This window comes from Sciurus vulgaris (genome assembly GCF_902686455.1).
Source record: "Sciurus vulgaris genome assembly, chromosome: 17".
Classification (NCBI taxonomy): domain Eukaryota; kingdom Metazoa; phylum Chordata; class Mammalia; order Rodentia; family Sciuridae; genus Sciurus; species Sciurus vulgaris.
The window spans coordinates 6,434,737-6,461,834 of NC_136478.1; the positions used below are offsets into that span (position 1 = coordinate 6,434,737).

The 27,098-nt window shown below is 42.7% G+C and overlaps 3 protein-coding genes across 6 annotated transcripts in view; 1 reads left to right on the forward strand and 2 right to left on the reverse strand.

Moving 5' to 3' along the window:
* Positions 1-174: 174 nt before the first annotated feature.
* LOC306648839 (uncharacterized protein C16orf46 homolog) lies at positions 175-4,754 on the forward strand. Its single transcript, XM_079119235.1, has 2 exons — positions 175-1,417; positions 2,983-4,754. Exons 1-2 carry the CDS (start codon positions 1,208-1,210, stop codon positions 3,979-3,981), a joined length of 1,209 nt encoding a protein of 402 aa, XP_078975361.1. The 5' UTR covers positions 175-1,207; the 3' UTR covers positions 3,982-4,754.
* A 134-nt stretch (positions 4,755-4,888) lies between these two features.
* On the reverse strand, positions 4,889-25,281 carry ATMIN (ATM interactor). Of its 4 annotated transcripts, none has more exons than XM_079119229.1 (5): positions 24,914-25,267; positions 17,960-18,085; positions 17,090-17,289; positions 14,127-15,946; positions 4,889-7,938 (listed from the first exon to the last, which is right to left on the reverse strand). In XM_079119229.1, exons 1-4 carry the CDS (start codon positions 25,250-25,252, stop codon positions 14,140-14,142), a joined length of 2,472 nt encoding a protein of 823 aa, XP_078975355.1. In that variant the 5' UTR covers positions 25,253-25,267; the 3' UTR covers positions 4,889-7,938; positions 14,127-14,139. The 4 variants fall into 4 exon arrangements, with proteins under 4 accessions (XP_078975355.1, XP_078975356.1, XP_078975354.1 ...); XM_079119228.1 differs by lacking the exon at positions 4,889-7,938 and adding an exon at positions 12,658-13,732; XM_079119230.1 differs by lacking the exon at positions 14,127-15,946 and having other exon boundaries at positions 24,914-25,281.
* CENPN (centromere protein N) overlaps positions 8,413-27,098 on the reverse strand; it is a 39,453-nt gene continuing 20,767 nt past the window's right edge. The window contains exon 12 of the mRNA XM_079119239.1: positions 8,413-8,424. The gene's annotated coding sequence lies outside the window, so the exon portion shown is untranslated. The remainder of the gene's footprint in view (positions 8,425-27,098) is intronic.

The window sequence follows — 27,098 nt, forward strand, 5'->3', positions numbered from 1 at the left end:
TGCCTCAGCAATTTAGTGAGGCCCTAGGCAAATTAGCAAGACCCTGTCTCAAAATTAAAAGTAAAAAGGGCTTGGGATGGCTCAGTGGCAAAGTGCCCCTGGGCTTGATTCCCAGTACCCCCACAACTCCTCCCCCCTGAAAAAAGAAAAATTTTAAAAAGGTGTCATTTAGTGGTGGTTTTTAGTAACTCACAGTCTTGTGCAGCCCTCATCACTAATTCTAGGACATTTTTATCACTTCAGAAAGAAGCCCCATGCTTCCCAATTCCTCCCTTCCCTCCCCTAGCGACCTTCATCTGTCTCTCTGAATTTATCTGATCCTGGATAATTTATATCATTGGACTCATGCAACATGTGACCTTCTTTCACTCAGCATGATGTTTTCAAGGTTCATCCATATTTTAGCACATGGCACGTGTTAGCACTTCGGTGCTACGGATTGAACCCAGGGCCTTGCACATGCGAGTAAGCACTTTACCATTGAGCTATTGTCAGGTTACAAAGTAATTTCATTTCTCTTAATAGGGGGTTGTCAAACTGTTTCCTGAACATTTTCAAAAACATTTTTTCATCCTTACTAGCAATGCATGGAGGTTCTGATTTCTCCATGTCCTTTCCAACATTTGTTTTGCCTCCCTCCCACCTTCCCTCCCTTCTTTCCTTCCTTCCTAGAACTGATTTGGGGTAGTAGAGTGGGGACATATGGATAGGAGTTTGGGAAGGGGAATGAACTTACTGACTTAGCCTAGAACACCTGCTTTGCCAGCTTCCTCAGAAGCTTAGGGATACCCAAGCCAGGGCTGAGGTGTGTGGGAAGGGAGGTGAGGTAGAGAATCACACATCACGCTGTTCTCTCAGGGCTGGCACACAATCAGGATGCTGGAACCTATGTATCTTAACATACTCTGTGCCCCATCGCCAGAGCCAGAGCCAGTGCTAAGGTTTTCCTGTCCTCTCTTCTTCACTCCTAACTTTGGCTTTAATTAAATTCATTAGTCTTCAATTAAAATTAGTTTTATCTTTCATAACGTCAATAGTTGGCAATGGATGATTTTATAATATTTGTCCTTTATCTCTTCCTGAATACCTTAAAGATATCTCACCTTGAGTTATTAAATTGCTTTAAAAATGAATATTAAAAACTAATTTCAATCTGCATTTTCAAATTTCAGGAAGATGTTAAAAACTATAACTAACCATCCCGGTAATGGATCTCTGTCAGGAAAGTGAGACTCATTTAGAAAATAATGAAAATAATGAAATTCAAAGCACAGAAGAAACTGAAATAACCTTTATTTGTCCAGATGGAAAAAGTGAAAAGAATCATGTGTGTTCTCTTCTCAACATCAGTGATATTACGCTTGAAGACGACGAAAGAGCCACCGAGTTGGTTATGGGCACTGGCTGGGAAGAAGCCGTGAGTGTTGTCTTGGGTTGGGCCTCTCTCATGTCAGTTCCATGCAGGTCTTTTCCTAAAGTGCTACTGTTCCCAGAGCATGTGCAGTGGATGAACTGTGGGACCTTGGAGCAGAGGCAGAATCACTCGTGACAACAGCTGTACTGTTTTGGTGTCTGTGGCCACTCAGTACTCAGTGCTTCGGGTACATTCGTTCATTCGCCCTCTCGGTGACCACGTCCCAGTAGTCACCAGCCAGTTAGGGGGCAAGGCAGGCTTGCTGCTCACTACTCCACCAAGCTCCCCACGAGACCTAGGTGCCTGGGTTCTGTGGTTCTACACAGAACCCTGTGTGTTTGTTCTTCGCGTGTTCTTAGAATCAAGAGTGGAATCCTAGAGTTAAAACCATAGGAGACTTGGTCAAATCCAAGGTTAAATGTGAGGTAGCCAGGTTTAGTAATCGGAAATACAGGATGCCCAGTAAATCTGAAATTCAGATAAACAGCACCTGATTTATTTAGTATTAAGTATATTGCAAATATGGTTGTATTTTTTACCTGGCAAACCCTTCCCCCCCCCCCCCCTTTGGTACTTGGAATTGAACACAGGGGCAATTTACCACTGAGCTACATCCTCAGCATTTTTAAGACAGGGTCTCACTACATTGCTTAGATCGTTCAGTAGTCCGGGCTGGCCTTGAACTTGGAATCCTCTTGCCTTAGCCTCCTGAGTCGCTGGGATCACAATGGCAACCCTATTTTAATGATGATCTCTCTAGCTAGGTTAACCAGAGGACTAGAGGTTTGGGCACAGATGGGCTTGCAGAGCTCTGGTCACCCAGGACCTGTTTGTCACTGTCCCTGCAGCCTGCCCAGGCAACAGTGTTTCTCCACCTGTGGGAACACACTGACAATGTAAGAAATGCTTGGAGGTGGAATAAGAATGAAGAGTTTATTAGTGGTAGTGTTGATTTATTTTCTGATATGGGAATTGAACCAAGGGATGCTTTATCAGAGTACATCCCTGGTCCTTTTTATTTTCATTTTGAGATAGGGTCTTGCTAAGTTGCCAAAGCCAGCCTCAAACCTGGATCCTGCTAGTACTGAATTTAATGTACACCTGAAAAGAAATAGTCTGCTCATCAAAGTGACCATTTATAAATATTATTGCCTACTGTTTTAGTATTAAAAGGTACTATTGGTAGCATTTAGAATTAACATATACTATTATAAATACTATTGCTCAGTGTGAGGCTAAAATAGGCATTAAAAGATTTTTTTTTTTTTTTTTTTTTTAAGGTGAGTCAATTTTAAGATAAAATTGGGCTGGGCGTGGTGACACATACCTGTAATTGCAGTGAGTCAGGAGGCTGTGGCAGGAGGATTGCAAGTTCAAGGCCAACCTTGGCAATATAGTGAAGTCCTATGCAACTTGACAGTCTCAAAAAAACACATAAAAATGACCGGGAATATAGCTCAATGGTAAATTGGTTCAAATAAGACTGCCCAAGTGGGGATGTGGCCAAAATTGGGGCAACCTGAGTTTGGGTAACTTGACTTGAGAGTAACATGCTGCCTTTTTTGCAGGTCCAAGGCTGGGGAAAGATTTCTCCAACTGCCTGCATGTGGCCAAGGAAGAAACTAAAAAAGGTGAGGGTAGGAGAAAGTGCCAACAGCAGCTGCTTATTCTGTCTCAGCCTCGCCCAAGGGAGCCTGGAAGCCAGCCTTCCCACAGAGACCGGGAAATTGGAAGCAGGGGCTGTGGCTGAGGGGGGCCTTGAGAAGCATAGGAGCAGCACCCTCCAGACTCAGGGGCCCTACCAAGGTCCCAACACCGCTTCCAGGGAGGTTAACAAAATGTGCTTTCCCCACTACATTCATGGAGAAAAAAAAAGCCTGCAAATCAAGGAGTTTTTATGGTGCGTGGAAGACTGGGCCCCCGAGATTAACGGTGGCAAGGCCGCTGGGAGTCTGAGTGGAAGTGCCAACAGAGGGCTTTCCACCTCTGACTCCTTGACTTCCAAGGCTCTCCTAGTCCTGCCTCCCCTAAAACCTTCACCTTCAAGCAGCTTGGATGTTCTGGGTACGAAGAATAAGAGTGTGACCTGGCAGGTGGAAGACAAGATGCCGAGTGTGGAGAAGGATGAGTGTGTGGCTTGTGCACAAGCATTGAAAACAGTGGACGGGAAAGGCAAGAAGAGACCCCTTGAGCTGGCCAAGCTGAAGGTCCACACCACACCAGCTTTCCCTGTGGTCCGGACGTCCCCACTGGCTGATATCGAGCAGTGCTATCTGCATTGGCCCTTCCTACCCAAGAAGAGCCTGCTATACCCTTCCAGCCTCAGCCCTGTTCACTACCTTGCCACCTTGCAGCTTTTGCAGAAACAGGAAGTGCAAAGGCACAAAGCCAAATTCAGAGCCAAGGAGCTGAGACCATCCAGAAACACTCGGAAGTACGATCTCACAGAGGCCACACAGGAAAACAGACCCCGAATGTTGGAGACCAAAATGTTCTCAAGACCTCTCTTGCCGTCCCTCACAGTGAGCAGAGTTGCTATTCCCATTTCCACTCACAGATTCCTCTGACTTGTCACAATAGAAGTCCCTGAAAATAATCACTGCTTGAAATTCATTTGTCCTTTCTTTCTCCCCATTTCCTCCTCTCCTCCTCCCTCATTTTCTTTTCCCTCTTCTGTCTCCATTCACCCTATTTATTTTTAAACAGTAGAACTAGAGGAGATTGAACCTCTTTGGATGGGTTTGGACTTAGCAGCAGAAGTAGGTAACATGCTGCTAAGCCATGTATAAAATGAAATTTGGCAGTGCTAGTCCTCACCTTTGCCTACCTTACCTCCCTGCCCAGTGGAAGCCACAGGGAAGGTAGAAAATCCAAAGGGCCTCCCTCTGTGTCATCCCCATGCCAGCCCAAGAGCCATCTGGCAGGGACTCCCCCAGTGCCTTAAGCTAATTACACTGGGTTGGCTCAGACTAAATGCTTCCTGATCTTTTGAACCAGGCAGTATATGTCTACTGCCTCATTTTCTTTTGAAATAAAGATCTGAAGCACTGCTTTCATAGGAAATTGTAGCCTGTGTCCATGTGACAATCCTGGTGTCCATCCTTGCATCATGTCCAGGGACATATGCTGTCCATTGTCTCCTGTATGTCCAGGGGTCACATCCTGATATTACAGCCTCAAGCTAATTTGTGTCTCTGGAAGTTTTGGCCAGAGTTTTACAAAATCCAGTCTGAGGAGCAGGTTAAGAATAATTACCTATTTGGAAAAAAAAAAGGTCACTGTGATCATCATGCCCGACCTACTTCCTCCAGCCTTACCTTGCACCTGGATACTTGGGAACCCTCAACCCTAGACATGCAGGGAATAAGCTCAGATTTTCCCCCTCTGTCCTTCCTCTGCTTTTACTTTATTTTACCCCAGTGCATATTTCTTAAAGTTTATAAATTAAACATTGTAAATGAGTCATATTTTTAATGACAAGTGATGTTATGTAGATAAATGCTCTAACAAACCATTTTTTATGTGAATAACCATGAAGCTCCTTTGGAATTACATAGCTTGACTTGCTTAAGGCAGGTTGTACCTGGATTCTGGACTTTCCATCTCCTAAAGGATGGAATAAACAGAGTATGATTGTATTTGTCAACATTTGCTTTCCATGACTGGTCTCTGTAATGTGTTGGCTGTTAGCCTGACGTGCTTTGTTTTGTTGTGTTGGTTTTTAAGAAACAGCAGAAACATTGGAATGACTATAGCACAGCCATCATTAAAAGGTCATTTGTACTTTCTCAGAGGCTGTGTTGTGTCTTCCTGAGGAGGCCTATTCCCCATGTTTCTGGATAGTGGGTGTCACACTTTGTGGCTCTGGCATCTTCCCCTCCCAGTCAGTGATTTTAGAACCCCATTTCTAAAGCAGATTAGTTAATAAGCTCAATATGTAGAACTGTCAGAATTGTGTGGTGGGAGATGGTGACACCCAGCATGTGTGAGGGTGTAGGCTTTACCTGCTCAGCCTAGCGTACTTACCTTTTGAGAATTTTTTTTTTTTAAATGGTACCAGGGACACTTAACCACTGAGATATATCCCCAGCCCATTTTTTATTTTTTATTTTGAGACAGGTCTAGCTAAGTTGCTCAGGGCCTCCCTAAATTGCTGAGGCTGGCTTTGAATTTGCAGTCCTCCTGCCTCGGCCTCCTGAGATTCCAGGGTGGGATTCCAGGTATGTACCAATGTACCCAGCACCTTTTGAGATCTTAAGGCAGTTTTAAAGCACTGATCGAGGTTACACTGGGGTTTTATTTTTTAAGAAAAAGTCTTCTGTTCAGATAAGAGGTGTAAATTCTACAGATTTGGGTGCAGTGGCACATGCTTGTAATCCCAATGACTTGGAAGGCTGAGGCAGGAGGATCTCAAGTTCAGGTCAGCCTGAGTAACTTAGTGAGACCCTGTTTCAAAATAAAAAATAAAAAGGGCTGGGCATGTAGCTCAGTGGTAGAGTGCCCTGGGGCGCAATCCTCAGTGTAGATTTTGATGAGAACATAATATAGAGTGTATGTACTTACATGTGTATATATTTATACTTATGTGTAGATATTCATACATATGTATAATATGATTTTGTGTGTGTGTGAAGGGTCAGGAATTGAACCCAGCACCTCATGCATGCTAGGCATGTGTTTTATCACTGAACTACCCTTCAAGTCCCATATAATAATTTAGTATTAAGAGGAGGGCCAGTGTTAACAAAAGAGGGACCCAAAGTTACAAATGATTTATTGGGTACAGGGATATGGCTCAGTGGTAGAGTGCGTGCATCACATGTTTGAGGTCCTGGATTCAATCCCCAGCACCCACCCCCAACAAGATTTGAAGTATCCTTTCTGAGTAAGTAATTATTTCGTCTAACAGAAGTTTGGCTAAAAGATTCCTTGTGAATAGATTAAGAATGTTTTGCATTTGGTGTCTCTTAGTTCAGGAAGTTATTCAAGTACTTAATAACTTCCCCCCAGAATCTTCTCTGCAGCCCAGGCTTATCTTGCTTCTATGGAGATGAAGTCACCCCAGGCCTTGACCCAGTTTTTGTGCAGATTAACTCAGGACATCTAAACTAGTCCTTTGCTGTCTGAGTCTAGATAAAGGCAAAATGTTGAGTAGAACACACCTTCCCATTTGGATCTGCATGATCGCCAAACCGTCTAGGGGTTTTAAGAGTTCCGAATGTTAAAATGCAAGTGCCAGTGGCCTCTCTTGAGGCGATAGTCTTAGGTGTGGTTCCTCTAGTCCTCTCCAAACCAAGCAGAGAGCTTGTGAGTCATTCCTTGCTCTGTTATTTTTGGATATCTCATTAGTAAAAATTTCTTGTAACTTTCAAAATCACCAAGTAGAATTTTGGCAGCATCAGACACAGGATTCCCACAGGGCTTGAGATCACCTCCTGGGTGAGCTGCGTGCTAAGGCTTGCTATGGCTGCTGAGATCTGGTGAGGCATGGGTGGCTTTTTTTTTTTTTTTTTTTCTTTTTTGGCAGTTCTGGGGATGGAACCCAGGGCTCGCACATGCTAGGCAAGTGTTCTATCCCTGAGCTACCCATGCTCCAGCCGCATCGGGGTGTCATTATTTTTTTGGAGGCAGGCGGTGCTGGAGACTGAACTTAGGAGCAGTCCCTACTAGTGAGCCACATCCCCAGTTCTTTTTATTTTTTGAGACAATTTGACCAAGTTGCTGAGGCTGGCCTTGAACTGAGATCCTCCTGTTTCAGCTTCCCAGGTCTCTAGGTTTATAGGAGTGGGCTACCAGGCCTGGCTTGAGGTATCACTCTTGAAAGACAATGGAAAGACTCTAATTCAGAATAAGATCTGGGTGTATTTGGACAAGTATAGGCCTTTGGCTACTTTAGAAGTCTCTTCCTAATTTTTAATTTTATTCAAACCATTACTTCAAAGACCATGCTATACAGTGATTTGAACTCAGAATCAAATTTGCTTTCAATCTCAACCTCTTCCTCCAAGTTCAGGAGTTTCAGGGCCCAGGGAGACCAGAGCCCAGTCTGTCTCACTTTGGCCCCAAGTGGCCAAGCAAGCACAACTTCAGGCTGTACATCTGGGGCTCATGTGTGTGCAGCCTTGCTGCTGCAGCTTCGGGCTCCTGAAAGCAAGCCAGGGAAGGAAGAAGTGGGGCTTCTCGACTGATGGAAGCCAAGGGCCTTCCCTCGTACCACCCCTGAACACACTTCTGTCTGCCAGGCAAACCACGAGCAGGAGCAGACTGAGCTAAGCTCTTCACTACCAGGCTAAACTGCCGGAAGCTAGGAACCGTCAGGAAGCTTATTTTTTTCCACACCCTGGCTTTGCCAATGGGCACTGCTGCCTGCGCCCTCTAAATCCCTTTGAGGGGATTAATACCTGAGGTTCTTTCTGTCATTTTAGTGCAGTTGACTTGCCCACAAACCTCATTAAAGACTCAAAATGGTGAACAATTCTTTCTGTCCCAGGTTCCATCAGATTTGTTCTGAATTCCGGCCTTTCCTGTGAGAAGAAAACAAAAACAAAACTGAGTGAATTTCAATTTACACATTTCAAAAGTTGTACATAGTAAAATCCCTGAGGTTTAAAAATGGTTTTTTACATACTACTGATCTCAGCCTTCTGTATGAACACAGGCTTTCTGAAGAGCACTATAACTTACAGGATTGAATTGCATTTATAGAATGCTTCAAGTTCCACCACAGCAACTGGCCATCTTTAGGACAGGGCTTTTCAACCTAGGCCCTATTGTCATTTTGGGCTGGTTCATTCTTTTGTTGGCTGTCCTGTGCATTAGGAGATGCTGAACAGCATCCCCAGCCTTGACCCACTAGATGCCAGTAGCACCCCTGGCTGTGACAGCCAGAAGTATGTCCAGAGTACCAAATGGCTCTTGAGGGCAAGTCACCCAGCAGAGAACTGCTGCTTTAGGGAATTAGAAATTCTAGAACACACTGTTTCTTGCAGCATCTCTGATGGGCTTACAAAGCAAGCAGAGCCTTGGTCAAGATGGGAAGAGGAGCTGGGCAGTGCCCTGCTCACCTCCTCGCCAAAGGCACAGGTGCCCTCTGTTCTGGTCCTTCAAGGTTTTCTGATGTTCTTGTCTAGGTCTTTAGACAGAAGCAACCACAAACCTGCTTTTCTTTGAGAACAATCTCTCAAGTTCCAGTAGAGCCTATTCAGGGGTGCTGTAGGCATTCCTGCCTACCGTCCTTCAGGATGATGTGCATGATTGTTTTGGCAAGGTTTTCAAGATAATTCTAAGATGTTAAATTAATATATTTACATTTAATGCCATTTTTCAGAATCCTTTAATGTTTAAGCAGCACTTGCTTTTCCACACTGACTGCTTGTGCTGAACAGGAGTAGATAATAAGAGGCATGTGACACACCTCAGTAATCATGCGCAAGTCTGTTTCTTATGAATAGGTGAAAGCAACCATTCTCCCCTATCTTTAAGTGGAACATTTTTTCCACTTATTAAAACTCGAGGACAGGGAACTTGAAAACATTCTGGTGTCACTTTAGCAGCGTGGCAGGGTTGACTCTGAAGGCAGGAGCACTTTTTGTAACCTCAGTTTTTATCTGCATTTGCTCTGAAGAGAACTAGAATCTAACATTGAATTTGGAACAAATACCAGTTGCCCTGTTACTGCCTGTGAATCTGTCTTAATTTCTTTGGCTATTTCTCTAAATCCTCATGACTGATTTAAATTTCAGGAAAATAGGAAATCAGAGAGAGAGTTGTCATTATGGTAGCTATCTAGCAAACTTCAAGTCTGAAGTGTTCTTGCACATGCCTTGTTACAGAATAGTGCTTTAAATGGTTTTTAAATACGCCACGTCATACCAAAACAGGTACAAAAGAAAAAAGGATCACAGCAGCTTGCAATTCATTAACAGTACTCTCAAATATAGATAAAAAAATTATTTTCATGATCTGACCCAAGATCATATTAAAGCAGCTTGCCAGAGTTGAGATGGCTTTTCAGATTTCTTGATCTTGGGAGGCTTACTTTTTAAGTTACTGAGGCGAGTTCTAAGGGTTTCTTATCCTTTTGTGAGAGTTTAATTCAGGTGCACTGACTTCTGCCAAGTTTGTATTGCAGCATGGGCACTGCATTTTTTTAAGTCATTACATTTCTCGTTGCAGCTCAGGAAGAAGATAAAGTAGGAGAGGGATCCATTTTAAATTCATTCCTAAGCAGCAACATGTTTGAGATGCACTCATAAAACCAAATATTGCACCCAGGACATGGAAAAAAGCAATGGATCACCAGAGAGCAGAGTAAGATGCTGTAAACAGAAACATAAGAAGATGCCCAACTCAGAGCAAAGTCTTATTTACATATATGATGCTATGTGAAAAAGCTCACTTCTGTAGAAAAAAGTCTTCTCTGCCAAGTCACACGTGTACTTTTGAGAATAACAAGTCACCATGGAGATAATTTAAAATTTTTTTTTTTTCATTTTCAGAAATATTTTGTTTTGCTGATTTTTTTAATCAATTCTTTTGTTGTTGTTCTTTTGCAGCTGTGTCCTGTAACGTTAACTTGCTTCGGAGTAAAGTAGCAAGTGATGAAGGGACCATAGCACTAAGTTTCTCATAGGCATACTTATGAAATTTGTGAATTTAGAACAAAGTTACAGATGTTTTCATTATTTATTAGGCAGTGTAAGATTTAGAGTTTTTCCTTTAAGTTTGTTGAAAGTTTTGAATGAATACTGATAATCTAGTTCAAGTGCTATGTAGATGTTGTTTTTATTTATGTATAGTCTGGCCTTGTTCTTTCAAAAACTGCTTATTTTTAAATGTAGCCCATGTTAGTTAATGTTTGGAGAAACTAAGGACCTTCTCCATGTGTTCTTCAATCTGTGTCTCTTAGTATGTAAACAAATATAGTTATATATCTGTTAATAAATACAATTCCAACAACTGAGAAGCCCTTGAATTTAAACACTGCAAAACAGTGAAGTCATTTTCTTTGGTCACATGACTATTTTACCAGCCAGCATCTTACTGAAGAAACTAGATTAAAATTCATGTCACTTAACAATTGGAGTGGAATCATTTAGATATTGAGCATATGAAAGGGTATATGTTGTCTTCTCCTAGCATCTGATCTAATCAATGGCATTTCAGCATCCTTGACAACACACACACACACAATTGAGATAAAACGAAAATGAAACTGCATAGTACTTGACTTCAAAGACTTCATTCCCAAAGTTACATTTAAGGTCCCTGAGAGGAACAGTCTCGGAGGCACTGACTTAATGTACCAGATAGTAAACAATCTTTGCATCAGTATTAGCAGGTTTTGATGAGCAGTTTTGAACTGAATTACTCTCTAAAATTGAGGCCATAAAGGATTAAATGAAAACAATCCCATCATTTGACAGAATTAATAAAAGCTACTTTGTAGCTAGACCAATACTGTTGATTTTCTTCAAATGAAAAAGTAACTTCAGATTTTACTCAGCACCTTTCAGGTAAATTTACAGAATTTTTATTTTCCCTTCATCTGAAGCAATCAGATACACAACAGCTGAACTTTCTGGTAAATTAGCCACTGAGCAAAGAATTAATTATTCTAGTCCTCTTGTTTTTGCTTGTAAGCCCAGAACCACCTTATCTACAGAGATAAAGGTAGCCTGTTATAAAATGGTAGTATCAGGTAATGTGTGAATTGCAATAAATTCATTTGCTAAATATATACTTTGAATAAATTTTCAAAAAATTAAATCCTAGGTGTATAATGTTTACCTACATCAAAGTAGAAACTATGTAATAGATTGCCATTTTTAGGGAAATTATTCACCTGAAATTTAAAAAAATGGAAATTAATCTATTTTCATGAACAAAGTAAAACAATAATGAAAATGATAGTTATTTTATCATGTCACTTTTAGAAGATGAGTTTGTAAAAAAGCAACAAAATAAGTCATAAGTAGGTAGAAGAACTCACACAAAAAGAGAATTCTAGCTTCCTTTTAATCACTGAATTTCAGATTTTACAAATAATCTTAGGACAATCCAGGTAACTAAGGTTTTGCAGGGGGAACAGTTCTTGTACATGAAGAACGAATACATGCTCTACGTTTTTGTAAGTAACTACTGGCTGGATTAACAAACATTGTCACAAACAGAAGTAAAGCCATAGATCACTGCATCTGTATTTACAAAAAGCCATAAACAAACATGCATTTCTTTATCAGGACGACTTAAATAGATGTTTGAACATTAAGGCAGTGATGATTCTAAAACAATGAAAATCTAAGTTAAGGCTTTATGTTCATTTTGAAATTCATCCATAGGCAACTGTGACCAAAGCAAACTTATCTACTACGTTTTAGTTCATCTGCTCGGATATGTTATTAATCCATTACCAGTTCTCTTTCAGACATATGGGATAAGCATTATTACCAACACCATCAATTTACTTTAATGAATCATTAGTCTCCTTGAGTTCTATTTTGAGGATTTAGCTTTCAGCAGCACAAGCATGTGCCACAGAAGGAACAGAGCATTTTGGGGTAAACTTCAAGAACACACAGGCTGCACTTGCCTGAGAGGTGGGCAATTAAGAATTCAGACTGGGCACAGCGGTGCACACCTGTAATCCCAGCAGCTCAGGAGGCTGAGGCAGAAGAATCTCAAGTTCAAAGCCAGCCTTAGTGAGGCCCTAAGCAACTTATTTTGAGACTATGTCTCAAAATAAAAAATAAAAAGGGCTGGGGATGTCACTCAGTGGTTAAGTGCTCATGGGTTTAATCCCTAGTACCAAGAAAGAAAAAACAAAACAAAAACAAACAAAACAGGATCTACTAACTAGAGAACCTCCAAAGCATACTTGATGGTGTTCTTGTCTCAAAACAAAATATTCTTGATAATAATCAAGTCTGGTATTTTAGATGGATTTATTCTGTAATTGCTAGCTTTAAGACACATATGATATACTTGCTAGACCTGTGTTTCTTTATTCTAAGATGGGTGGTGGATGGAAGGAAAAGTAACTTTCAAATAATTGTAGATTGCACTCTTGCCCTATTATCAAGCTTAGAAGTATAAAGTTTTGAAATCTGGGGTTGGGGGTGGTATCCTTTCCCTACTTTTTTAACATTGAGAACAAAAGTCAGATGCAGCCTGTAGGTGTACGGTGGGAAGCAGCTCTGGAGCCCCACTCTGGTCTGCCGTGGAGTGCAGGGTGTCTGTAAATGTGGTAATGTTAAAAAGATATTTGGTCTCCTCACTGGTAGTAGACAACTCCTAAAATCCCTGTCATTTCCAGCAATTTTTTTTTTTTTTCTTTGCATGCTAATGGGATCATTGATACCTGGCAGCCTCTAGGTAGCTTTAGGATGGGGACTGGTCACAGGATAAGACATGATTAGAGGGGTGGGATCTTCAGCCTCACCACGCTTCACCCCTCTACCTTCTGGGAGGGGAGAGAGGCAAAAAGTTAAGTTGATCGTGGCCGGTGATTTAATCAATCATGCCCTTTAAGTTTCAATAAAGGCCCAAAAGAACTGGGTTCAGTGAGCTTCTAGACAGCTGAACATGTGGATTCCTGAAGGATAGCCCTTTTGGAGAGGGCATGGAAGCCAGTTCCTTCCCACATACCTTACCCTTCATCTGTTTCCTTTGCAAAAACCAGGAAACATGTTTCCATGAGTTCTCCCTGCCATTCTGGTGAATAAATTGAACCCAGGGAGAAGACTGTGGCAACCCCAATTTACAGGTGGTGGGTTAGACACTCTGGAGGCCTGGACTCCAGGTAGTGTCAGAAGTGAAGAGCATTAGAGGACACCCAGCTAGCATCTGCTGCAGAGCTGCTTGCTAGTACATGGGAAAACCCTCCACACGTCTGGGCACAGAAGGCTTCTGGACTGATGATGGTATGAAAACACAGGAAAACTTTTTTTTTTTTTTTTTTTTTTTTTAAAGTAGGGCACACTACACACCCCAGGATGAACTAACAGGCATGATTTAACAACCGTGTCCCCATGGTCTGGATATCGTACTCTTACTTAGAAGGATCACTATTTACACTAAGTGCTTGCTGCCCTTTCTTTAGGCAGTAATAACTTCACAGCAACAAACCTCTTGTGAGGAAAGGACTGTTCGCACGCTAGCATCAGTAATAGCTCATGAGAGAAGGGACGGCAGTGACTACATGGAAACCTGCAAAAGCTGAAGACAGCTGTAAATTTCCTTGGTGTCTTCAAATCAGTAGAGAGATGGCAAAGCAGATGAAGCTGCAGCAACAGGAGTCTCCAACCATAGCAGCATTGTCTAGAAGACATTTTAGGTGCAATTTAAGTACATTACACTTAGCTAAAACATTTTGGAGATTTGATAAGTTTGCACTCTACTACCTGGCAAGCTTGGCTTCAGCTAAATGGCTGTATTGGTTTTATAGGTATGAGATACAGTTTTAAAGATGGAAAGACTAGCTATGAAAGGGCAAATGTAGGCAACACAAGAACAATCATTTTAGATCAACATCTTACACTTTATAATATAATACACTCACATTTATACACAAGTTTGTGTTTACAGGTACAAAAGGCAAAGAACTGCAAAGAATCTAAGCAACTGCATCATCAGCTACATTCAACAGAGTTAATACTGTTGTCCCTGCTCCCCATTTTCTAAACCTGGAAGGAAATAATAAACGCCATCCAACCTGGACTTCACTGTTAGAAGTTGGAGACTGCGTGCAGCTCGGCGCACGTCTGAGTTTCTACAGAGCTGAACTGAGACTCCATCGTGTTCCAGGCCAAATCAGCTAGAAGAAAGTCATCCATTGCTGTCTGAGTTTCATTGCTGGTGAAGAACAAGCTCCCCAGGGTTTCAAAACCTGAACTCGTGGTCTGTGTTTCTGTGCTGTTCAACTGAACTTTGCTTTCCAGAGAAGATATGTTTTTAGCAGCGGAGATTCCCTCAGTTTGGGTCTCTGTGTCTGATGAATCAGTGCTCATGGAAAAGCTGGAGTGTTTCAGGATGCTGCTGAGGGGCAGATGAGGGCTACTGTCTAAAAAGAAGTTTAAGTCTGTCTGCGTTTGCGTGTCAAACATCTCAAGGCCTAGGAAGTGAGAACTTCCCCTGTACCCATAGGGCTGGACAGATGTGTCTGCAAGTAAGAAGTCAGTTTGGGTCTCTATGTCCAGTGATTCCAAGACTGGCTCAGTGTTCATGGTGCTAAGTTCACTCTCTTCAGTTTGAGTCTGGATATTTGAAGCTGAGAAGAACTCTTCAATATCAAAATCTATTCCAGGATTCTGGGTTGAGCCAGATGGCAGCTGGGTGTCAGGCCCGGGGTTTGTGTCAGACAAAAGACTACGGTTATCCAATGTCTGATCCGGAAGATTACTTGACAAGATGTTTTCTAAATCACTTAGTAAGTCTATGGTTTGGGTCTGATTATCTGTCATGTTCTGTGAAGGAAGCATACTATTCTGTGCACTGAAGCTCAAAATAGGCGCAGATTTCTCAATATCTTGACTTAAAGTCTTAGGGTCATTCTGAGGTAACAAACCACGAGTTACTGTATCTGCTATTAAGCTGCTGCTTATAATATTGTCTGCAGGAACACTGTAGGATGAATGGACACTCTCAAAAATGTCTCCACACATTCCAGTTTGGTCCATCTGTACTTGGCCATCTGGGGCACTTTGCATTTCACTGGTTTGGGTTTCTCTGGAGATCCCGCCTGGTTGATAGCAAGTGTCCATGAACGCATCAGTCTGAGCAGCTATAGATGAAGTTATCTTTGAGCTGGGCAGAAGCGTTTGGGTTTGAACACTAATGGGAAGGGACACTTGAGAATCAAATGACAGATCAGTCTGAGAACAAGATGACACAGCAGAGTCAGGGACAATCCACTGTGCAGAAGGTAGGAAGTTTTGTGAGGCATAGGACAGATCCGTCTGTACATTGATTGAAGAAATGCTGTTCTTCTGACATGTGTTCCCCAGTTCTTGTAAAGGATTAGAGAGATTTTTACCCAAGTTCACTTGAACACCGGTACTAACTGGCTCAACAACAGGATTTAAAATTTTTGAAAGAGGTAGGCTCTCCTTAAGAGAGCAAGCCTCTGACTCTAGGCCGAGGATCAGGGTTCCTACTGACAAGGGCACTAAATGCACAGCACCTGCGGCGGAGCCCTGATCCACACCTAACACCACAGGCTGGGCCGAAGAGTCGGCCGTAGGCACGAAGACAGGCACAGGAGAGAACTGCATGACCGGAAGCTTAACCAGAGCCACTTTGGGCTTTGGTAGAAGCAACTTCTGAGGACATCTCGGGGGTGTTGCGACACTCTGCTTTCTGGCATTAGAGCTGCAAGAATCTTCAAAAGAGGTTACTAATTTTATTTCTGAAGTTTCTAGTTCTTGAGCATCTGGTCGAGGGGTGGGTTGGGTGCTCAATGGTTCAATGGTCTTATTAGATAACTTCTGGTTTTGTAGGTAGTTTTCCATTTTCCTTTTTTTACTAGGTGGATCCCTGAAGACAATGACAAAGTAAAAAGAAAACAATTTAAAATTGCTGCTTTCTGAGCTGGGTAAGGTAATCCCAGCTACATGGGAGGCCGAGGCAGGATTGCAAATTTGAATCCAGCCTGGGCAACATAGCAAGACCCTGTCTCGAAATGAAAAAAGGGCTGTGTGCTCAGTGGTCCAGCCTTGTCTAACATGTGGAAGGCTCTGGGTTCAAGTCTCACTCCTGAAAAGAAAAAAAAATGCAGCTTTCTTTGACCATGACAAAGAAAGTGTCTTACTGATAAATACTACTGCCCTCATCAGAGGTCAGACTCCATCAAAGAAGATGCAGCCCTTCTTGCGCCTCTGAGAATGGGGCTTATCATGGGACAGATATTCAGATGTGCAGACAGGAAAGAAGGAAGCATACTTTTTTGTAAATGCTGTAAGTACAATTTAACTTAGAATTAAAGCATAAGGAAGCTAAAAGGTGTATATATAACACAAGTCTTATCATTCCTAAAGTTGGAAGCTATTATAACAAATAGAAATTTGACCTTTAAAATGAAGTACAAAAAAGATAAAGCTTTTTTTTTTTTTTTGTACTAGAGATTGAACTTTTTTGGTACCAGGGGCACTTTACCACTGAGTTACCCTTTCAGCCCTTTTTAATTTTTATTTTGAGACTCGCTAAGTTGTTGAGGCTGGCTGTGGACCTAGATTCTCCTGCTTCAACCTCCCAAGTTGTTGAGATTATAGGTGTGCACCACCACACCTGGCAAGATGGTCTGTTAAAAAAATTTTTTTTCTAAAGACCTAGTTCCCCCTCCCCTCAAAAAAGAAGTACAGAGTCATGATAAAACTTACTCTTTAGCAATCTGAAATTCCTCACCAGAAGATGCTGGAAGTTGAGATTTTCAAATGGGCATAGTAAAAGACCCTCAGAGGGTTGGCAATAGAAAAAGGAGGAATAACTGGGTCAGATTCCAAGCCCAGGCACAATCCTTTGCTAGCACTGCTGTCATTTCCAAAAGCTCCCTTCTTTGATGTCGCGTAGCTTCTCCATCATTCCTTTTCCTCTCCCTGTACTGTTGGTTCTCCAGGAAGTTTCATCTGAAACTCTTCCCACAGCTACTGACTTTTGTGCCACTGTTTCTTTGCCCTTTACCTGTGTTCTGCAGGGATCTCGTGACCAGTTCGGTAGATGTGAGACTGTAATGCCGTTCTGCTGGCATAGGGACAGCCGCATGTGCACTGGAAGGTCTTGCCACAGTCCTCCGCGTGCCTTTTCAAGTCCCACTCAGTACCATAGGAATTGCTGCACTTGCTGCATTTATGCTTCTTCTCGGCATGCATTTTCATAAAGTGCTACAGAGAACAGAGGAGGAAAGAGGGTGAGAAACAGCCACGGCGCCAAGTGCTGAGAACATCAACATACCCAGCTCAACAGTGACCTCGCAGGTATAAAACAGAGCAGTCCCACTCCGGTAACTGCAATTTATCATCAGTCTCTTCTCAGGGCTTTAGCTTCATGGAGAGAAGAGACTGCTTTGGAAAGGATCCAGGGTACTGGCCTTGAGACTGACCCACAAAGAAGTGCTGCAGGGCAGGGAAAACAAACGTCTTTGAGATGCTCTTCTCAGGACACCCTCCAGCAGTCCCTGAGGGAACATTTCAGAGTCTTTTCCAGGCCCAAATTCCTCCTTCCCTAGTGGCTTTGTGTCTCTGCCCTATGCCCCTGGAGGCAGATTCACCTAAGAGAACTGCAAGCACAAATGTTCTTGCTCTTTGTTGGTTAGGTCTACTTTTCTTCCTCTGCAAACCCGCTTCTGGGCATGTTCCCTCCAGGACAAGCCTCATTTCTGCCCACTGGAACTATACTCACACTCAACCACTGCACCACCTGGGAGATATCCGGGCAGTGGCTCTCACAAGGGCTTATTCTCAATTCTCTGGTTATGTTTGCTAAGTAATTAGAATGCATACCAGGCTTATACCATCTGTATATCACCCTCAGAGAAATACGTTGAGTAAATACCTGTTTGACGAGAGAAAACTGAGAAAATGGTCTGTCAGGACCTCTAGGACATCCTTCAATTGGACAACAGTAGAATTTTGGTGTGGTTTTCAAATCTTTTCTTATTGTTGGATTTACTATGCCATCCTACAAAAGGAAAATTATTATTTAAAAAACAACAACAACAAAAAAACTCGAACAGAACAGGTAGGTTGTAGAAGTAAGGGAGTAAGTAAAAATGGGCACAAGCATTCTTTTTAGGGAACAGAAAAATGGTTTAAAATTGGATTGTGGTGATGGTTTTACAAGTCTATAGATCTACTAAAATAATTGAGTCATTCACTTAAAGTTGGAATACTTTATGGCATATAAATTATAGCTCAATAAATCTGTAAAAATTTTTCCCCAACTATGTTTTCTTAAAAAAATAAAATATAAACCTGACTTCTCTCTATTCCTTTAAAACTCTTCTAAATTTAAAATCCATATCTGTTGCAAATGGAATCACAGTTACAGTTACTCACAGTCAAGGTTGGGTGTCACCTTTGGTCTTCTCTATTTTTCTACCCCAAGATTCCTTTTCTGAGTTCCTGAAAAAAACTTCCTTTGACTAGGGACCGGGCCCCCCTATTCAATGGCATTGTGTCTTTCTCTGATCATCACACTGTCCCCAAAGTACCAAAAAGTTAGTTGACACTTTCACTCAATTGCTGTATCAGACTCAGTTCTAAGCACTTTCTACATACTAACTCACTTAATCCTTTTTATTTTTTTGTTCTTGGTGGTACTGGAATTGAATTCAGGGGCATTTACCACTGAGCTACATCCTAATGCTTCTTTTTTGAGAGAGGGTCTCGCTAAATTGCTGAGGCTGACCTTGAACTTGTTGATTCCCTTCCTGTTCCCTTTTAAACACTGTTCCACTTGGCCTAATATTCTGCCCGCCTCCAGTTCCACCCACTATGTCCACTCTTGAATGAGTCGCCTTCTTTGAAGGTCCAATTTGAGCCCCACACCCATCTCCTCCCTAGGGAACAGGTGGAAAGTACCCTTGGCAAGGAGAGGGCTGGGTTTGTGCTGTTTCTATTACTGACTTGCGTGATCTTGGGAAGGTAGTTAACATCTGAGCCAGTGTTTACTCACTTCTAAAACACAGCAGACTTACTTCTCAGGATTACCTGTAGCTTAGGTGTCTGGATTAGTGTGGGCCTAGTCCACCTCACAAGCTCTATACTGTCCAGTTCCTTGTTCTGTCACACCCTGAAGAACTTTCTCAGAATTCCAAGGTAGCATCTAAACTACCTTAAGTCCTGTCATTTCTTCTATAGTTCCTGTCTCCCACACTAAGCCTCTTAAGGACAGAAATTTAACACACCTCTTGGTGCTGACTTCCTGCTTACAGAAGACAGCAGACCACTTGCTGCATGCAGTGCACTCAGGCAGGGCCATGGTCCCCACCCTGAGAACCATTGGTGCCTGGACTCAGCCCTAGGTCTTCTGAGGTGAATGGTCTCAGCTGGGGGCTGGAACCCCCGTTTGGTTTTAAAATCTTGCTGGATGACCCCAGTGTGCAGTCTAGTAGAAGAACTACTGATGTAGTTTTAAGTCTGGAGGTTCTGGAACTGGATTGCTGTAATTTCAATTCTCTACCTTGCCACTTTACTGTGACCTTGAGCAAATTAAACTGGCTTGGTCGCTTTGTCTACAAAATGGGAGTAATAACACTGGGGATTGCTGCTGGGGACTGAGCAACACACATAAAGGCTGAGAACAGTGTTCTCCACATAGTAAGCAGTTAATGTTAGCTGCGAGGCACTGGTGGTGGAGGCTTTCCTTTCTTCCTTTGCTGCATGCTAACCAACCCAACATCAATAAACTAAAGTGGTACTTTAGCTATTCAGCTGGTCAAGGTCTAACTGCCTGTGCTTTTGTTGAACACCAGCATCTGCTGGCTTTAATGAAAACTGACATTGTCCCTCATCACCAACTTCATTTCACTCACCAATTCATCTAGTGTTTTTTAAAAAAAGTATTTATTTGTCATAATTTTAAAATTTGTTTTAATTAGTTATACGCAACAGTAGAATGCACTTTGACACATCATATATAATGGAGTACAATTTCTCATTTTTCTGGCTATACATGATGTAGAATCCCACCAGTTGTATAGTTATATATGTACATAGGGTAATAATGTCTGATTTATTCTACTATCTTTCCCATCTCCATACCCGCTCCCCTCCCTTCTAGAGTTACTTTAGTGTTTTGTTTTTATGGAAATCTTTTAATGAACTTTTCCATCTAGTGTCAGTGTGTTTAACTAGGTAAAATAAAATCAGTGAATACTTAAGACTCTAATATCCTTCCATTGTTTGACCTTATCAGACTTCTCTTAGCCAGTTCATATTTCAGCTTCTAAGCTGTCACATGCTCCCTAAACTGCTGACTGGCTCACTTCAAAACTCCTGATAAATCTTCAGAGATGCAAAGCAATCCTTTTCTGAACTCTTTCAAGCTTCCTCTCAGCACTAACTCACCCTCTTCCACCACCATTTCCACCTCCCAGGCGGTCCTTTCTCACTGCTCCTGGTTCAAGTCCTCTGGCTCTGGACTGTGTTATTAACCTCTAAATGGTGTCTATCATTCAGACTTTTCCAGGTTAATCTCTCTTAAAATATGACTTTAATCATGTCATTACCTTACCCAAACATTTCTAACAGTCCAACAATACAACCCAAGTCCAGATTTCTCTAGTCCAGGACATTCAGAGTCTCTGACTATACAGTTTCAAGATCCCTTTATCTTCTCTGATTATTTTTTTATTGCTTTGGAACCAAAGTGTTTCAGGTTTTTATATATTTGAATAGACTTTACTAGTTGAGTATACCTAATCTGAAAATCTAAAATGTTCTAAAATCTAAAACTTTTTTTTTTTTTTCATTTAGAACACTAATTTATTCACCACCGAGACATAGTAATTTCCCCATAGTTGCTACCTTTTTCTTTCTTTTTTTTTTTTTTTTTTCAGTACTGGGAATTGAACTCAAGATATTCTACTACTGAACCACATCCCCAGCCCTTTATATTTTCAATTTTAAGACAAAATAAGTTGCTAAGTTGCTCAAGTTGGCCTCAAACTTGTGATCCTTCTGCCACTTATAATCCCAGCCACCCAAGTTGCAGAGATTACAGACGTGTGCCATGCTTGGTTGCAATGCCTTTCTTTCTTTTTTTTTGTCAAACTGTTTTGTAGTAAATTATATACATTGCATCTTTTCACCTCCACAAATTTCAGTATACATTCCTAAGAAAAAAGGGCATGTTCCTATGTAACCACAGTGCTGTGAACCACACCAGTCTAACCTGAAACTTTTTGAGCATAAGTTGGTACTCAAAAGCTTTCATATTTCAGGGCATTTCAGATTTAGGATGCTTGAGTTGTAATTATAATTTCACAAACCTTTTCATGGGCAGGGATTTATTCGTGTCTTCTGTTATGCATTTGGGAGTACTGTGAACAAAGTGAACTTTCAATAAAAACTTGTGGCACTGTAATGAACATATTCAAGTGGTCACCTAAGCCAGAACTAGATCTTGCGGGAATGAGATCACTACAGACAGTCATACTGGATATCAATAACCCCTCAGTGCCATTTTACAGGCCACAGTAATCACCTAACACTGCACATGGTCCTGAGCTTCATGGGGGCGAGGGGCAACTCCTCAGCTCCCCCATCACAGCAGTCCACCTGGGTTTTGGACCTTCTTCCCATTCTGGTCTTAAAACAGTTCTTGGGTAACTTGGAGAGATGAAAATGGCAACAGTATAACAAAACAAGACTGCAGTGAGAAAAGTGGTGTTTATAAAAAACCACTTTATTTATATATAACTTATCAGACATGGTACCCTATCTTTTATGTGTGTGACTGAAAAAAAGTCCACAAAAATACTTCATGTAGAAATATTTTAAGTGACAGAATTTGAAAAATATCTACAAGAGGAAACAACCCAAAAGCAAGATGCAAAAAAAATATGCATACCAAAGAAGGGAGGGGCACAGTTGTAGAGGGTAAAAGGAAAAATTTGTAAGGATGATAGCAAACACTGTCCAGTACCTGACCACCATTAAGGAAAGCATCTAAGAAGGAAGCCAGTTTGCTTCATCATCTTATTCTAAATTGAAAATCTGTAGTGTTCGCAAAATACGCTCTACAGAGCAAGTTGGAATCTTGCCTTTTTAAAAAGAATTTTCTGGCGCATTAAAAGTAAACCTTTAGACTGAGCATAATATAATATCCTCTGGGCCATGTTTTAAAAATATATATATATATATTACTCCATAAGAGGTTCTTTAAGTGTTCTCCTGACCCCTTCACTGCTTTCAAACACAAGGAACAAAAGAATCTCTAGCAGTCAAGAAAGGCCTACTCCACTCTTCCTTTTCCTGGATCATTTCAGCTTCCATTCCAAATCATCATAGCTCCCATTTCCCTATGAATCCCTCTGCAAGCAAGGTTGGACTAGGATATTTTCAGACTTCCTTACAGGAAGGACATAGAATATGGCTATATATATATATATATATATATATATATATATATATATATATCTTAAGGATACTCATAAACCCAAAAAGCTGCAAATATTTTGCAGCTTACAATTCAACTCCCCCATTCTTTCAAAAGGGTTTGTTAATCATTTACATTATGAAAGGAATATTAAAATAACCACACAACGAACAGGGTAGGGAACAAAAGATTATCATAACTTGGAAAATAAAGACTCAGGAAAGAAATTAGAATGATGCAAGTAGTGTAACCAAAACAATGAAAATTTCCACTGAATATAAGAAAGCAGACCAATCAGACATTCTTAGAATACCTTCATGCCAGAAAAGGGTTGCATTACCTGACTGAGGACACTCTAAAAGCCACAGAGAACTTGCTGGGTAGCCCTGTCCCCAGGCTTCTCTCTTGCCCCTCTCTCCTCCCAAAAACTTTGATAGAATCAAGTATCAAGAATAAAGTGTGAAGAGTTTTCCAGGCATTAACCAGGCTAAGGGTATAGATTTGCCACCCTGGGGTGCCACAATATAGGCATGAATATTTTGTCACATCAGTTACTTTCATTAAAGAAAATGGACCCCTTTCCACCAAGACAGTGGATGTCCAGGGGCTGCGGGCACCATGGTTACAAAGGTAAAGGCCAGGTGCAGCGGTGCACACCTGTAATCCCAGCCACTTGGGAGGCTGCAGCAGGAGCTCAAGTTCGAGGGAGACCCTGACTCAAAATAAGAAGGGCTGGGGATGCAGTTTGGCGCTTGCCTACCCTGTGTTCAATCTCCAATACTAAAACAAACAAACGGCAGAAGAATGTAGGAAAGTGAGCTGTCTGATAAGAAAAAAAGCAAGTGATGGTTCTGAAAGGGAGTTTAATTCTTGATTAAAAAGGTCGCTCCAGCGACTCAGGCAGGAATCTGAAATGTTCATGGTTCATTGCTCAACATTTAAGTTCAGACAAAGATCCTGAGTATACTGTGCTGTCTTCAGATAAGAGAAAGCTGAAAAATGAATGACTACAACTGAATGACTTTGCCCAGGTTCTAGATACGGGTGGATTCCCATACTCTGAAATACTGAAGCCAAAGTGAAGGTTTGACTATCAAAATCTGCATTGGTTCCAACAAACTCCTTCTCAGGCCTATTTTATGTTACGTATTCTTCTCTTGTGGATTCCTAACCTTTATTTTAAAAACATAATCAGAAATAAACTTAGTGCATACTACCAAACTAGACCTGAAGGCTAAGTGGTATCTTCACGTTAAACAGGCTTAACAACATCTTGCAAGTTACAAAGTTCCCAGTAGCAATTCCAGAGAAAAGAAAAACAAATTGCTAAGAAATGCTGGAGAGTAATTTCAGTCAACACAAGGGAGGATCCTGGACAGACTGGCAGCTTCAGTTTGTGCTCAGAGACACACAGTCTACCAGATAGGGGACAATACTGAAGGTGGGTCACGGCATGTATAGGAGCAACAGAGAACCTAGGCATCAGGCTGGAGAATCCCAACAAACAATGGTTAAGAAAGGATTTAGTTAAAATTTAGCATGAAAGAGAAAACAGTAGATTGAAGATCATTCCCAGAGTTGCACTTGTGGGCTGGAAGAAACCCAAAACTCTTTTGCAGAACACCACAGCCTGCCTGCAGCACGCATTGCCTGCCTGACCTTCCCACGAGAATGCTGCCCTATCTTTGGTTCAGAGGTCACCTTTCCCGGCCAACACATTTATCTGTTCCACTACAGACTACAACCTCAAAATTCCTGCTGATCTTAGCCGGGTTCTAAGGAGGTTTCCCAAGAGGATTTACCTGAAGCTCAGACAGAACGTGCAACACTTGGGTAATCGAGTCAATTCAGACGCTGGAAAGCTACATACACATACTCAAAATTGCTTACAGTGGCTTACACTCTCCTATTATGTCACTGCTGACATGACTGTAATGACAGAAATTATGACTTAATAGGCTGGGGTGGGGCCATACACCTGGGTTTTTAATAAGCTTTCCATAAGGTGCACCAAAGGTTGAAAATCACGCCCCCTTTTACATAATGTGGGTTGCGCAGACCTGTCTTGTTACGCTAACGAAGATCCACGGAAGTTTAATATGGTCCCATTCCTAAGCAGAAACTGCAAGTGACGGTACTTAGGGTCCAACTCGCAACAGCTGCTTTCCAACAACCGGGCAGGACCCACCGCGGCATCGTCGGAGGGCGCAAAGCATGCGGGCAGCACCTGTTTCTCATCCACGGAACCCGGCGAGGCGCCCTCGCCAGGCGCGGCGGGGCGAAGCCACGCGAGGCAACGCCAGGGCGGGCGCAGGGAGCCGCCGCCGCCCCCGCCCGGCCCGCGCGGCCACGCCGGCGCCCCCAGGCGCTTTGTCGGGCCGCCGCACCGCGCCGCGCCGCGCTCACCTGGAGGCGGTGGCTCTTGACCAGGTGCATGTTGAGCGCCGGGCTGTTGGGCAGGATCTTGCCGCAGCCGCGCACCGTGCAGAGGATGTTGGTCCGCACCGCCCGCGACAGCTCGCTCACGGACGGCTGGATCAGCTCGCGCGCGGGCGGCGCCGCGGCCGCGGGCTGCTGCCGCGCCGCTGCGGGCCGCGGCCGGCTGCCCCTCAGCCGCGACCCCAGGGGCCCCCACGGGCCCGAGGCGGCGGCGGCGGCGGCTCCCCGCGCGGCCTCCGGGACGGGAGGAGCGCCCGCCGCCAGAGCCGCGGGCCCCGCCGCCGCCGCCGCCTCCGAGGCCGCCATGGCTCCCGCACGGCGCCGGACCCGCTCACAGGCCCCGCCTCCACCGCAGCCACTTCCGGCAGGGGGCGGGGCCGCCGGGCTCATTAGAATCCGGCCGACTTGGCGGACGCGGCGCCACCTGCAGGCGACTGAGAACGCGCCCACCGGGAGCCGACGCCAGGTGAGGCTAAGGAGGGGAATGCTTGAAGCAAGCAGGTAAAAGGTATGGGTCCTGCTGATCGGTTGGTTCTTCGCTTTCCTAGGAACTGGACCTCAGGTGGAGAGAAGAAAGATCTATGCGTTCAGGAGCTCTGATTCCTAAAGATCACAAAGAAACGAAAAGGCAACTGCACGAAGAGGCAGTAACCTTAATTTCCACTGTGGTTCATTGAGGCTTACTACGAACCAGGCTCTGGAGGCTACACTTTCCACTTAGTATCTCATTGTGCCCTGGAAACACCAGAAACAGGTGTGTACTGTGTCTCCATTGTGCAAAAAGTAAATTTAGACTTAGAGAAATTAAGTAACTTGCCAGTTGCCCTGTCTCACCCCTGAAATCCCAGCGACTCAAGAGGATTCCAAATTTGAGAGAAGCCTCAGCAATTAGTAAGATTATCAGGAACTTAGTGAGACCCTGTCTGAAAGTAAAAATAAGGGCAGGGAAGGTGGCTTAGTAGTAGAGTGCCCCTAGTTTCCAATCCCCAGTACCAAAAAAGAAAGAAAAGGGGGAAAAAAAAATGAGTACTAAGGGCCCAAGGTTACACTAAGGATGAAATGATCATTGCATATGGTCCCTTCCTCTCACACCAAAATCAGCGAGTTGAGTCTGTCTCATCACATCGCACTGACTTCAGCAGTTGTATCTTCTCGTGACTTCTTTTTCCACCTTTTCTTCCCACTTTTTTTATGGTGCCAGGTGTTGAACCTAGGGTCTCATGCATGCTAGGCTATCCACCTGCTGTGCTGCATTCCACAGGACCCTTCTGATTACATTGGGCTCATTCAGGCATACAGGGCAATTCTCCCAATTGCAAAGTCCCTTTGGCTCATAACATCTGGATTCCAGGGATTATGATATGGATGTTTTGAGTGGGGAAATGGGTGCTGGAGTGCTGAAGCAAATGCATGGCATTTGTAACTTGTAACAAGTAATTACAAGTTTAGCAATGCTGTCTGCTTTATCAGATTATGAAGATAAGATGATGGGACATTTAGCACAGTGCTTGACACTTAGTAAGTGCTCAATGAGCATTAGTTATTTATTCATTTTTGGAGAACTTACTAAAAGTGCAGTCAGTTGACTGCAGAGGTCCTTGGCTCTGCACTTCCTGCTGTATCCGTGTCCAAGCAGCATTTGAAGGGTGACCATCAAGTTCATAACAGATGAGTTGGGTAAGCCCTTAGTACTCTTACTTTCTTAAGCAGGAGAATGCTTATTGTTTTTAATTTTTTTAAAGGGATGCAGTCTCAAGAGATTCCACTGTAAGTAAATAATGTGACTAGTGTCTTTCTTATTCAGACTGTAGATATACATTCCAACCAAGCACCAGGGAGAGATGTGAACCCATGGGCAAACAACCCAGGAATCAGGTTTCTGCTGATCTAACACAGGCATTCAAGCACTGGACAGAATACCTACTTAGAGTGCACACACAGGGAGAGATGCCCTAAACCATGACTGTGGACAGAGGGAAACTAGAATCATTAAGCCCAACAGACGAGATGCCTCACTCAGGGATAACTGAAATATCTGACACTTCTAAATTACATCTGAAAGCTACATTTTCCCATTTAAGATGTCCTACAGTGTATAGACAATATGACATTATAAAGTATTATTTAGTCCCCTTTTACTGACTGTATTTTT